General features: G+C 38.4%; 1 protein-coding gene across 13 annotated transcripts in view; it reads left to right on the top strand.

Moving 5' to 3' along the window:
- Positions 1-14188, top strand: part of SLMAP (sarcolemma associated protein) — a 160126-nt gene that overhangs the window by 82344 nt on the left and 63594 nt on the right. For 12 of the 13 annotated variants that reach the window (XM_014584422.2, XM_027768550.1, XM_027768555.1 and 9 more), the window contains exons 4-5: positions 7473-7509; positions 9011-9073. In XM_014584422.2, coding sequence (XP_014439908.1) covers positions 7473-7509; positions 9011-9073 — 100 coding nt within the window. Of the gene's footprint in view, positions 1-2488; positions 2559-7472; positions 7510-9010; positions 9074-14188 lie in introns of those variants that run through there. The other variant, XM_006169180.3, reaches the window with a different exon arrangement.

Genomic DNA, 14188 nt, shown 5'->3' with positions numbered 1-14188 from the left:
GAGGAAAAGGGATTGCGGCATGGCCATCCCCCTTGAGGGGTGATTTCTCACTTTCTGTCTCTTTGGTGAGCACACATGCCCAATAGCACAAATCTCTCTTTTAAAAAATGGGGGAGGGGGAAAAAAAAAGAGCCTTTGAGAATCAATATAATAAAAGCAGTGGACTGAAGCATATCAGTTATGTTCAAGTCTATGAACCTAAAATAATGCTAAAAAGGGGGAAGAAATTTGATCACCTTTGGAAGAACTTAGGAGACTAACTTGTCTTTCTGAAAATAGGTAAATGAAGAAAAAGAGTAAAACATGTATCCTGCCTTTGCTATAAGAATTATACCTGAGGTAAACAAGTAGCTGGTCCCATGTGTTATATAACCAGTGAGTTAATAAAGATAAGTATTGGGACCAGCAGTTGGCGTAATGGCTATGTCACTGGACTCCCATGTAGTTGACCACGGTCTGAATCCTGGACCTGGGGGTTTACTCACGCTGGGCACGTGTGCGTGCGTGCCCAAGATCCCGAGAGGAGAATGAAGGAGAAGGGATTGCCGCATGGCCATCCCCCCTGGGGGGTGATTTCTTGCTTTCTGTCTCTCTGTCTCTCTCTGTCTTTCTGGCAAGCACATGTGCCCTATAGGAAAACCTCTCAAAAAAAAAAAAAAAGATGAATATTAAATAAACTGTGCTACATTCCTTAAGTTTAATGTGTATTTTCAGATCATAGTAATTGTTTCATAATTATAATATCATCTTGATGATTCCTGGGTTTATAGTTTAATAAGTTAACCCCCAGTGTATTAATTCTATTCTTAAAGATGGGTTTTGGGTTTTGTTTATAATAGAGTGTGTGTGTGCGTGCAAGAGACAGGCAGAGGGTGGGAGTAGCACCTTCCACGAGGTCTGGCCATGCCGCAGCCCTTTCCTCCTGTCCTCTAGCCTAACGTATCCTGGACACTTGCATGTGTGCCTGCATGTTTCAGGCAGACGATGCCAGGTTTTCAAACCACAGTTAGTTGCTGGGTAGAATCTGGCTTCCTTTGAGCAGCATGTTACCACTGTGCCATGGAGCTGGCCCTTTAAAGATCATGTATTTGAGGTTTAATTTACTCACAACATTTGTTTTTACCTGTACAGGTCAGTGAGTCTTGGCTAAGGTATATAGTCACATAACCATCACTTGTCTAATCATGACGTGGTGTGTTTTCATCAGCCCTCATTAGCTTTTTTTTTCTACTTTTATTTTTTTAAAGAATGATTTAACTTTATTTATTTATTTTAATTTAACCAGAGAGAAACAGAGTGAGAGAGAAAGAGACGGAGAGAGAGAGAGAAAGTGAGAAAGCAAGCCTCCAGGTTCAGGACTCAAATCATGGTCAGCCATGTGGGAGTCCAGCGCCCTTAACCACCCCACCACCTGCTGGCTCCTCTACTTTATTATTTATTTATTTATTTACTTACTTACTTACTTACTTACTCACTTATTTTAATTTGACCAGAGAGGGACAGAGAGAGAGAGAGAGGGTGAGCAAGCCACCAGGTCCAGGACTTGAACCACAGTTGGCCATGTGGGAGTCCAGCACCCTTAACCACCGTGTCACCTGCCAGCCTCGCCCTCATTAGCTTTTTATCAAAGGTATATGAACTAAATAAATTAATTATTTGAACTCTGAGAGGTGTAATATCTGAAGAACAGAGAAAAACAACATACACTTTTAAACCAAGAATCAATTTTTTTCTCCTATAAAACCCATACACCGGGGGGGAGGGGGTGTTTCTTGAAATCTTTAGTAGGAAGAGAAGGAGGTAAGGAGCAACGATAAGTTGTCTGCACAGTGCCTGGTGTGATGTTATATAAAGATTTTGGGAGTAGAGGAAGAAAAAGCCATCAAGCAAACCAAACAAAAATTTTGAATACTAAACTGGGAACCTTAGACAGTGAGTTCTAGCAGACATCTCTGATTCTAGCAGAGCGTTGTGGAGGTATTTTCACTTGTCCTAAGTCTTGGTTTTCTCACCCATAAAGGATTGACTAGAATATTCCAAGTTGCATTATGCAGAACTTTAGAATTTTGTGAGGTGTGGTTAGGAGTCACGGGGTTAGGGACAGGAAAATCAGAAATAAGGACTGTATTAATATTTTAAACTGGGGGACAGTTAGGTTTGATGCTGGCAGACAAAGAAAAGGTACATTTCTTACATTAACTGTATTTCCATATATTCAACTAATTTTTTATGTACTTATTAAGCGTTGGAGGTTCGGGCACTTTTGGAAACAATTCTGTCTGTAATTCTGTCTTGTAATTGTGATTGATTGTGGCAGGGATGAGTTTGACTGGGGTAATAAATACCGTCATTAAATCACCAGATCTACTTTCTCTCCCAGAAGATACTACTTTTACGAATAAAATATATACTTAGATATGAAAGGTATGAAATGTTATATTTTTAAATAACTATTTTATCCTTGTTATTTGTTTGTTTTAACCAGTTACCCATGGGTGTATTGTTTCCACAATAAAACTTTTTCTACCAGATGGTATGGAAGCCCGGCTCCGTTCAGAGTGAGTATAATTTAGTGCTGTGAAGTTTTTGAATTAATTACCTTAGTTAATAATATTCTAGGTGATGATATTCTATTACGTTTTAGGATTATTTTAATAATGTTAGAAAATTGATACTGTATATTTTGGAATCTAATACACTTCAGTTTATGTCGCTTTCACATTAGTTGCAATTCTAGTAAATAGTAATATATTTGAGACAGAGGTTATTTTGTTTCCAATTTAAGTTTATAATTTATATTTTGATGGATAACTAGTTGTGTTTCACAGCGTGGGGTATGTCGATTTTTGGTGAGGGATAACTCACTCCTTTTAATCTGCATTTAATATAGAACTAATTATACTATGATTGCCTGTGCAGTTAATGCCAGTGTTACAATCTTACAGGACCTTTTTTTTTTGTATGAAGCAACATCAAGGTCATTTAGCGGTAGCACACAAGAAAGGGAAAAATCACTCAACAAAATCTAGATTTTAAAATGTGAGCATAAGTACACTTTGATCTTGTGCGTGGAGTATTACTATAAAACACTGAAGGGAGTGGAGTACTTTTTAAACTTGAACATCTTTTATTTGGGGGAACCTTGAATACACTAGAAACTTGTTTCAGCATTTCGCATTTTCGGTCCTCCAAAGGCAGAAGCAATGATTTGGGGTGGGAGGTTGAGAGAAGCGGTAATGTGAAGTAAGAGTGTACCAGCGAGTAGGAAGGAGAGAGGTTGAAACCCGCAGAACGAGGCCCCTGTTAGTGACAGTCTGTGCTTTCATTAGAATAATATATCTTCTGCTTTAGTTAGAAGCTACTATTTTTTAATTTTAAGTTATCTGAAGCAAGGTAGAAATGTGAAAACATTCTAAATTAAAAGTGTTTCTTATTTTAAATTATAGCTTAATTATTAAAATCGCAGTAAAATTGAATTTTTAATGTAACTTAGCTTTTATGAGTCTCAACAGTTAAGGTTTTAAAAACAAGAGTAGCTATATATTCATCAGCTAATGACATGGTTTCCTAAAGACCTTGGTGTTCGTATTTGATAATGAGTTGTTGTTTTGCTTGCTTTATTTTGTTTCTGGAGTCAAAAGTTTGGAGCAGTTTCATAAACATTCATCTGTGTTCTTGGGTTCCATCTAGTAGACCATGTGAATTTTTTAAAGAGTTATTTAATTTCGGGGCTGGCAGGTGGCGTGGTAGTTAATGACACTGGACTCCCACATGGCCGACCACGGTTCAAGTCCTGGACCTGGAGGCTTGCTCTCTCACTTTCCCTCTTTCTCTTTCTCTCTCGCTCTGTCCCTCTCTGGTCAAAATAAAAAAATGAAATAAATGAATGAATAAATAAATAATAAAATAATTATAAAAAAAGAGTTATTTAATTTCATTCATTATTATTTATCACTTTCCAGTTTGGTCAGAGAGAGACAGAGAAACAGAGAGAGGGAAAACGAGAAAGCAAGCCACCAGGTTCAGGACTTGAACTGTGGTCGGCGCCTCTAGCCCCCATGCCACCTGCTGGCCCCGTGCATGTGAATTTTTTCAAACTCTGTTTCAGTGAATTGTGTCCCTATCCCCCTTGTTTCCCCAGCCCTTTTCATCTTTGCCCCTGTTACTTTGTCATTGTTTAGTTTTTCTTGTGGGGTTAAACATTAGCATATTTTAAAAAGTGCTGCCAGTTTCTTTGCCTATAATCTGACTTTATGGAGAAGATGAATTTTGAATTGGCGATTCTCTAGAGCTTGAGGAAGACCAGAATAGTCTTTAGGTGTGGATAGTGCAGTCATAGCCAACTCCACCTGTGCTGTGACTTAATCATTCATCACTGGAAACATGAAGATGGTAATAGTACTTCGGAGCAGGAATTTAGGAGGATTAAACAAAACTGTGTACTTAAAGAGCCTGGTATAGTGCCTAGCATATGATAAACACATGATAAACATGATCTGTTTCTGTGACTCTAATTTTTGTTTGTGTTATGTTTTTAGCAATTAAGATGTTTTTAAATATGCCAGAATGCCTAGAATTCAAGGTCCATTGTGTAATAGCATTTAGTGCTTTTAAGATCTTCAGTAGGTAGTTCTCAAGGAACAGATTCTTTTTCCTTTTTGATCTTCATTATAATTTTCGTTTCCTTCCCTTCTTCTTTGCTTCCTTCCTTTCTTCCTTCCTTCTTTCACTGTAGGGCATATGAGCTTGCCAGAGAGTGAGAGAGAAAGTGAGAAAGCATCTTCCAGGGGAGATGGCTACGCCATAGTCCTTTCTCCTCCATTCCCCTTTTGGGATATCGGGTGTGCATGCACACGTGCCTAATGTGTTTTTCAGGTCACAGGATCTGGGACTCAGACTGTGCATTCAGCCATGCGGGATCCAGCCCTCTTAACTACCTTGCCACTGGCTGACCCTGCACAAGTAATTTTCTAATGATACGGAACAGAAATTGCCTATAATCCCACCATTCTAACACTAAATAACTTGGCATTTTCTGCATTTCTGTGTTCTGCTTTTTATGTACATATGGATCTTTATCATAATTCAAACTAAATATACCTATATCTAAGATTTTGTACAATGTGAATATTATATCTATACAAAATATATATCACTTATGGAATATATTGCTAAATTTTCAGTCTTTTGTTTGTTAACCAAATTTTCAGGAGACCAGATTTTGTATAGGGTTACTAAGAAAACTGAATTTTAAAAACCTCATTAACGCTATTTGCCTCCATTTAGATTTTCTTAAATTTGTCTTCCTATATGTGCATATTTGCAGGGAGAAGGATATATGCCCCAAATAATTATCTCTGGGTGCTGGCATTGAGTAATTTTTAATGATTTCCTAATGTTCATTTCATACATTTCCCATAGTTTATATGTTACTTATATAGTCAAGAAATATAAAATTAATGTTTTAAATACCCATTCTACTTTTATGGAGTAGGAGAAAACTAAAGTTTTATGTAATTTTCATGAAATTCATGAAGCATCAGCTTGTTTTAGACTCTGGGGATGCAGGAGTGAATTGATTTTAGTTCCCGAGCATATAGACATGTGATCAAAGAAGATAAAGGACTGGGTAGGCCTAGCAAAGTCTGTGCCGGACATCACGGGTGCTTAACACCCCTTCATGTGGCATTGTAGTGCATTCGCGGCTAGTTGAAAAGGAACAGTTTTCAGGTGTTTGCAGTTAGTATGGGATCAGAATTATGTCCACCCTTAAGTCTTGCCAGAGTGTTTCTCAGCAGCTTACACTTGATGAACCACTAGAATCTAGGACCTTTACCCATTCAGCCTTCAAGCTGCCGTGTTAGGGTAGCCTCTAAGATGTGGCATAAGCAGGAACTAGTAGGGGACATGATGGATGGCAGCCTTGCTCTGTCTCTTCTGCTGACCTTCAGCATACATGCAGCACCTCACGGGCATTGCTGAGTTGGGACTGTGGTCTTTCTTAGGTGCACTGTTGTCGTGGGAACAGTGGTAATGGTCAGTGCTTACCGTGTAAGAGGCACTGTTTTGAGCTCTTTACATTAACACATTCACCATATAAAGTTGGTTATATAGCTTTATTTCCATTTTATGGATGAGGAAACAGACCTGTATCTTTTTTTTTTTTTTTTTTTTGGAGAGGTTTTTGCTATAGGGCACGTGCACTCACCAAAAAGGAAGAGAGAGAGAGACAGACAGACAGACAGAAAGCGAGAAATCACCCCCCCCCCCAAGGGGGCCAGCCATGCCGCAATCCCTTCTCCTCCATTTTCCTCTCAGGATCTTGGGCACGCACACCTGGTGTGAGTTTAAGCCACCAGATCTGGGACTCGAACCGTGGTTGACTACATGGGAGTCCAGTGACATAGCCATTACACTGTCTGCTGGTCCCGAAACAGACCTGTATTAATTGGGTAATTTGCCTTTCTGGTAAGTAGAGCCAGAAACTAGACCCAGTCAGTATAGCTTCTGGGCCTGCATAGTGATTATTACTATACTGCCTTTCTATCGGTAGTACCTTATCAGGCCAAAAACACAGTCAGGACCACTTAGTGCTATCTATTTAGTGTTTTGTTTTAAAATGATATACTGAGTTCAGTTTCATACATCTATTTAAGCTGTCAGTTTTTGAAGTGGCTGGGTGAATAGGTGTATTACGTATTATATTACAGATTCAGTTAGCTGGTTGTTGTTCTGTGGAACAAGTTTCCAAATTATATCTGTTCTTTCCAGTAGAACTTTGCTGTTTAATTCTTTTTTGTTTAGGAGTGTTTAAATTTGAACGAACTTAATTTACATATTTTAATACTGAAAATGGGTAATGTAAAGAGTGCTTCTTTGCTGTATAGAAATTCTTATAATCAAGGAATTCACCACAGATTCTCTGTAAGTAGTGGAACCTCAAAAGGCATTTAATACATTTCTTTTTTTTGGGGGGAGAGGGTTTTTTTTGTTGTTGTTGTTTTTTTATAGGGCTCATGCTCTCTCCAGAAAGACAGAGAGAGACACAGAACACAAAATGAGAAATCACCCCCCAGGGGGGATGGCCACACAGCAATCCCTTCTCCTCCATTCTCCTCTCTGGATTTTGGGCGCCTGGCATGAGTTTAAGCCACTGGGTCTAGGACTTGATCCGTGGTTGACTTCATGGGAGTCCAGCGACATAGCCATTACGCCAACTGCTGGTCCCTAATACGTTTCTCATTTGAACATTTTTTTTATAAATAATATTGATGTGTAAAAGGTTGGCTTATTTATTTATTACTTTGCTCTCTAAGAATTTTATATGTTTATGCAAGACTGGAAAATAATTCATTCTTTTAATTATGTGAAGACAGATATATCAACTTTGTGGTTTAAGATATTCTGGTTGTGTCATACTGTTTCCTCTATTGTCAGGAAATTAGATAAAAATTCTAAATTTTACTTTTCAGTGTCATCCATGCTCCATTACCAAGTCCTGTTGACAAAGTAAGTTGCTAATGACTATTATTTCCAAACAGACTCAACTTTGGAAATGTTTGTTTTTACTATGTAGAAACTTGTTTCTCTTTTGTAACAAAACAGAGTGCATATAGGTATATAGATATAATCTTCTGATCTTTAATATCTGGACAGTTTAGGATGGATGTTTCTTTGGTGTGTTGTTACTTTTTATTTTGAGAGATAGACTGTCATTTGTTAAGACTCTATCCAAATAGTATGATTAAAACATTTACCCATACAAGGACACAGCCCAGAAATATGGGCTTAGAAATTGTTTCTTTAATTGTCTTTTAAGATCAGTTTTAACTTGATCTGTTCAGAAACCGTGTAATAATTGCTTGCTAGAAAATTTTTTTTTCGTTCAGAAACAATGGTATGTTAAGCCATAGACATCATTACTAAATAGAAAAAAAAAAGTTTCCATCTTTGACGTGAATGTGACCATTGAATTTTATTAGTGCCATAATTAAACTATTGGAAAAATGGAAAAATATTTAACTTTTTTTTCATTCATTTGGATGAAGAATGAAAGCCTGCTTTAAACCAAAGTTTGCTATTAGATTCCGTTTTTAGATGTAAAAATGGTTAATCAATTTCTGCAATACCAACCAGAATTGTTTCAGAAGTAAATACTGGTCTTGCTGATTTAGTGCTAACTTTAAAAAACCCAACTCTCTGTCTTACCATCAGCATATTAATAAAAATGAACTTTCTGAGCCTGATAATGCTGTAACATCATTAATAAGTTAACATATAGGTCTTGTTAGTGTTGATAATATGGGTAAATGTTACAGCAAACCCTTCTTTCACGAGGGAAGGAGGATAACGCCATGATTCCGTTGATTCCACAGCCTTGAAAAAAAAAAACCTGTATAGGAAGTATTTCTTTTAATACTCCCCAGTTTAAAAAGTTTGGCTGTGATTTGTAGTATTTAAACACCATTATTTCCCATCTTTTTCTTAAAACCTACCCATAGTTTAAAGGAGAATAAAAGACAAAACTATTTATTGCCTCTTGGCCAATGGCCAAAGTGTTATATTTCATGTATTCTCCTGACTCCCCCCATACAAATATCATTTTGAAGATGACTGCTTCTAAATGAATTGTGACTTGTTAAGATATTGAAGACTATGTAATAATGGATTTTAAAGGGAAAATATGTAGCTCTCTTGAGTTAGGGGGTATTGTTTCTAGTTTCTTGCCTTTGTGCTATAAATTTGTCTTTTGGCTTATCAAGGAATGTTTTCGTGAGCAGTGCTTGTTCTGTCACCCTGCTTGCAAATTTCAAAAGCAGTATAGTAAAATACCATTTATAAATTCTAGATAGAGAGCAGAAATATTTTGAGAACTAAGGGAACAGGTTAATTTTTAAAGTAATTTTTTATTTTGTATATTTAGATAGAAAGACACTTCAAGGACCTGATTTGTCCTTAATGACTTATGAAATATTATCTGTGACTGTTGATGTTCTCATTTTGTTTCTAGGTTGCTGCTAACACTCCAAGTATGTACTCTCAGGAACTATTCCAACTTTCTCAGTATCTACAGGTAAAAGTAAATCTTGACAATTCTTACTCTTTAAAAGCAGACTTAAACAACTTAGATTTGATTTTTTCCATCCACAAATACAGTCTTGGATCACTTAACGGCGGGAATACATTCTGAGAAAAGTGCTGTTAGGCAGTTTCTTTCATCATTATGTGAACATCTTAGAGTGTCCTTAAACGAATGTAGATGGTGTAGCCACTGCACACTTAGGCCGTCAGGCATAGCCTGTTGCTTAGGGGCCATCATGAACAAAACAACATGAGAGCTGATGCAGTAGAGACATGGTAAACGCCAACAGTATGAGGCTGTTGGCATGAAAGAGCATACACTTACAGTAAAGTTTCTTATATGAGTAGAAGGGAGTACACCATAAAATAGTGGTCAAAGTATAGTACAGTAGATACTTAAACCAGGAACCTCATTTATAATGTTATTATCAAGTATTATATACTATACCTCAGTGTACATGCTGCGCTTCTGTGTGACTGGACAGTGAAGTAGTTTGTTTATACCAACATTGCCACAAACATGAATAACACGTTGTCCTGTGATGTTACAACAGCTGCAGCATCACTAGGAGATAGCACTTTTTCAGCTCCGTTATAATCTTTAATTAATTAAGATTGTGCCTAGGGTGTGTATGCTCTCCAGAGAGAGAGACAGAGAGAGGGAAAGTGAGAAATTACTCCCCAGGGTATGGCCACACTACAGTCCTTTTTCCTCCAGTCTTCCCTCAGCATTCTGGGGATGCACATGCACATGCCATGTGTGTCCTGCAAGCCACAAGGTCTAGGGCTCGAACTGAGTAGTCAACCATGTGGGATTCAGTGCCCCAACCACTGTGCTTCCTGCTGGTCCCAGCACTATTATAATCTTTTTTTTTTTTTTTAAGAGAATTATTTATTTAATGGGATAGCAGGTAGCATGGTGGGTAAGGCGCTGGACTCTCATATGGCTGACTGCAGTTTGAGTCTCAGATCTGATGGCTGGCTTTCTCACTACGCCCTGCCCTCTCTCTCTTTCTCTGTGTCTCCCTCTGGTGAGCATGTGTGCCCTATAGAAAATTCAAAAATAATAATTCAAAAATAAAAGGGGGGCCCCAGCCGATGGCATAATGGTTATGTCACTGGACTCCCATGGAGTTGACTATGATTTGAGTCCTAGACCTGGCAGCTTAAAACTCATGCTGAGTACATGTATGTGCATCCCCAAAATCCCGAGAGGAGAATGGAGAAAAAGGGATTGCAGCTTGGCCATCCTCCCTGGAGGGTGATTTCTTGTTTTCTGTTTCTCTGTCTTCACCGCAAGTACACACGCCATATAGCAAAAATCTCTCTCAAAAAAAAGAAAAAAAAAAAAAAACAATAATTCTTTTAAAGAATAAATTAATATATTAATAAAATAAGTATTTATTGATTTTATTTAGTTATTATTTTCAGTTTGCTATAGGGTACGCACTCTCACCAGAGAGAAACAAAAGGGGGGAGTAAGAAACCAAGCCATCAGATCCAGCACTCACATCGCTGTCAACGCTGTGGGAGTTCAGTACCTCGACCACCACGATAATCTTATGGGACCAGTGTTGTATATGTGGTTCATCATTGACCAAAATGAGGCTAAGTGGCACATTACTATATAGGTTTAAAAAATTGGCTGGATATAAGTACAAAGAAGTATCTTTACAAAGAACTAAGAATTTAAAAGTAGGGTCTTACAGGGTAAGATTGTTGAGTGTAGAGAAGTTTTATTCTTCAAATATGAGGAAGTTCCAAAGTAGTTATCTACGAATGACTTTTAAATAAAATTAAACCTAGAAAGATTTGGTCGATTAATAATAGTATTAATAGCAGATAATTATCTAGCTTGTATTATATGCCAAGCTCCATTCCAGCACTTTACCTGAGTTCATTTAATCCTCACAGTTACCATATAAGGCATGTATTTTATTCCTATTTTTATAGGTAGAATAACTGAGGAACATTCAGAGTTAATAATATATGTAATTTTGCACATCTGTGTGATAGAGCTGGAACTTGAACCTGGACAGTCAGCCCTCAGAATCTCTGTTCTCAGATGCTGTGCTTTGCACCTGCATCCATAGCAAGATTTCTTGATAGAGCAGATTCTTGCAATGGGCCCTTGAAGAAGTCAATACCAGAGTTAATGAGCCATACAAATATCTAAAAAGTAAAAGGTGTTCCTTTTTCCCTCTGTACTTAGTACATTTGTGCTGATTTATGGTTCATCTTAATTCTAGTGCAGGAACGTAGTTAAGGAAAATTCTGGATCAGGTGTTTAGAGCTGGAGGTTTTTATCTTGGTTCTACTCCGTTCTGTGACCTTGAATGAGTCATTTTAAATATAACAGGCCATCGGTTGTCTCTTTCATTCATTTGTTCTCTCTCTCTCTCTAAATTTGCTAGAGGGTTGCATGAGTTTACCAGAGAGAGGGAGAAAGCACCCCCTGGTGGGACATTGTTATGCTGCAATTTCTTAACCATTTCTCCATCATGCTAGGATTTCGGGCACACATGTACACATACATACTTGAGGTGTTTTTCAAGACAGCAGGGCCAGAATTTGAACAGTATGGTTGGCAATGTGGGACCTGACTCCTTTAGCCATCAGGCCACAGGGGCTGGCCCATTTTAAAAAAATAATAATTTGTTAGAAGACACATGCACTGTCGAGAGAGAAAGTGAGAAAGCACCCCAATGGGAGGCAGTCACACTTCTTCATTTCTCCTTTTGTGAATTTGGGTATGCATACACATGCTCAGTGTGTTTTTCAAGCCACCAGGTCCAGGACTTGAACTACATATTTAACTATGTGGGATCCAGTTACCTTAACTACCATGCTACTAGCTGCCCTTTCTCTCCCCTTTTTAAATGATGTAACTAAACCAGTAATCCCAGGTCTCTAAATTCCTTACAAGAGTCACTCACTAACAGCAGTTCTACCTTAGTTACTATATATAACCTGTGGGGCAAGCAGATGGTGTAGTAGCTACAATGCTGGATTCCCACCCGGCCAACTGCAGCTTGAGTCTTGGACCCAGTGGCTTGAAACTCATGCCAGGCACATGTACATGTGTGCCCAAAATCCCAGGAAGAGAATGGAGGAGAAGGGATTGTAGCATGGCCATCCCCCTTGGGAGATGATTTCTCACTTTCTGTCTCACTATCTCTCTACCAAGCACACATTTCCTATAGCAAAAATCTCTTTCTCTCTGGGAACAGCAGGTGGTGTGGTGGTTAGGGTGCTGGACACTCCCATGTGGCCAACTACAGTTCGAGTCCCAGGCCTGGTGGCTTGCTTTCTCACTCCCCGCCCCCCTCCTCTGTCTCTATGGTCAAATTAAAAAAATGAATGAGTGAATAAATAAGATTGAATGAACAGTTCTTTAGAAAAAAAACTCTCAAAAAATATATAAAATATGTGAAATTGAACAGAAAATTACAAATATATTAATCAGATCTTATCTTCCACCAAGCATAATATACTGGTATATAGCAAACAGTTTTGCACATTTGTAGTTTCAGTAAAGTATTTAAGAGCATGGACTGTAGCTGGATTTCCATGGATTTGATCCTGGCTTTATTTAACTTCTGACCTGCATTGGAAGTTATTTAACCCCTTTGTGCCTCATTTTCCCCACCTATGAAATTTGCCTCACAAAACAGTGAAGAATAAAGGAATTAATATATGTGAGATACTTAGAACAGTGCCTTGCACGTACAGTGTATGCCATAAATGTTAGTAGTTGACTTTACATCCAAAAGGGAGGCACGTAGATTGTACCAGCTCTCACGTTTTCTTTTTAGTTTTCAGAGGGTTTTGTTTGTTTGTTTGTTTTTGTTTTTTCTTAAATTATGTGCAGGGCCAGCACCTGACCTGGTAATTAAGGTAGTTGGATCCCCCTGGCTGACCTTCAGGTTCAAGTCCTAGACCTGGCAGCTTAAAATAAATGCTGGGAACGTGTGTGTGTGTGTGTGCCCAAAAATCCCGAAAGGGGGGGATAAATAGAGGGGAGGATACTGCAGTGTGACCATGTCTCACGGGAGGTGCTTTCTCACTTCCTCTCTCTCTCTCTCTCTGACTCTCTCCAGCAAGTACACACATACTCTGGCAAAATTAAAAAAAAAAAAAAAAAAAAGGTAATATATGTCACACAAGGCAAAATTATTTAAGATCAACAAACTTTTATTTGAAGAATTACGCAGTTGGGATTCTTTGTGCTGTCCATCAAGTTTGCCTCGGTTCCTCTAAAACTTTAGTCAAGACTGGTCTTCAGATAGCCTTTTCTAAAAGAACTGATGCTGGGAACCAGCAGTTGGCGTAATGGCTATGTCGCTGGACTCCCACGTAGTCGACCGCGGTTCGTGTCCCGGACCCAGTGGCTTAAAACTCACGCCGGGCGCGTGTGCGTGCGTGCCCAAGATCCCGAGAGGAGAATGGAGGAGAAGGGATTGCGGGGTGACCATCCCCCCTGGGGGGTGATTTCTCGCTTTCTGTCTCTATGTCTCTCTCTGTCTGTCTGGCGAGCGCACGTGCCCTACAGTGAAAATCTCTCAAAAAAAAAAAAAAAAAAAAAAAAAAGAACTGATGCTGATATGGAGTTCTGTCAGTCACACAGTTCTTTTTATCTGGGCTTCTTTTATCTCTATTTGAATTATGGACATACTGATTATGATGTCAAAAAATTCCTCTAATGTTCAGAGATAGAAGAAAATGGATTAATTTAGTCTAAAATTTTTTACAGAGTATATATTCATTCATGACAGAGAGAGAAAAAATTAGAGGGATAAAAGCACCCTTGGCAGGATCTGGTAACATCTCAATCCCCTTCCCCTGGCCCCTGAATTCAGCTCATCAGATTGGAGACTGTATCGGTTAATGATTGGCCCAAGATTATGCACTGTTGCTACTAGTCATCATGAATTGCAAATCGCACACCCTGACTCTGTCTCTTTCCAACTTTTTCACCAGTTCTTTGAATATTCATAGTAAATCTAATCCTGCAGTGTTCTTTTTTCAGCTGTTTCAGAGAAAATTATACCACACAATCTTTTCTGTATCCATCCTTATTGAATTGCTAAAGTTCTAATGTAAATTG

Source organism: Tupaia chinensis, unplaced genomic scaffold (genome assembly GCF_000334495.1).
Source record: "Tupaia chinensis unplaced genomic scaffold, TupChi_1.0 Scaffold146828_1, whole genome shotgun sequence".
In the NCBI taxonomy this organism is placed as follows: domain Eukaryota; kingdom Metazoa; phylum Chordata; class Mammalia; order Scandentia; family Tupaiidae; genus Tupaia; species Tupaia belangeri.
Note: the sequence above shows the minus strand (reverse complement) of the source record. Positions and strands in the feature narration are given on the sequence as shown.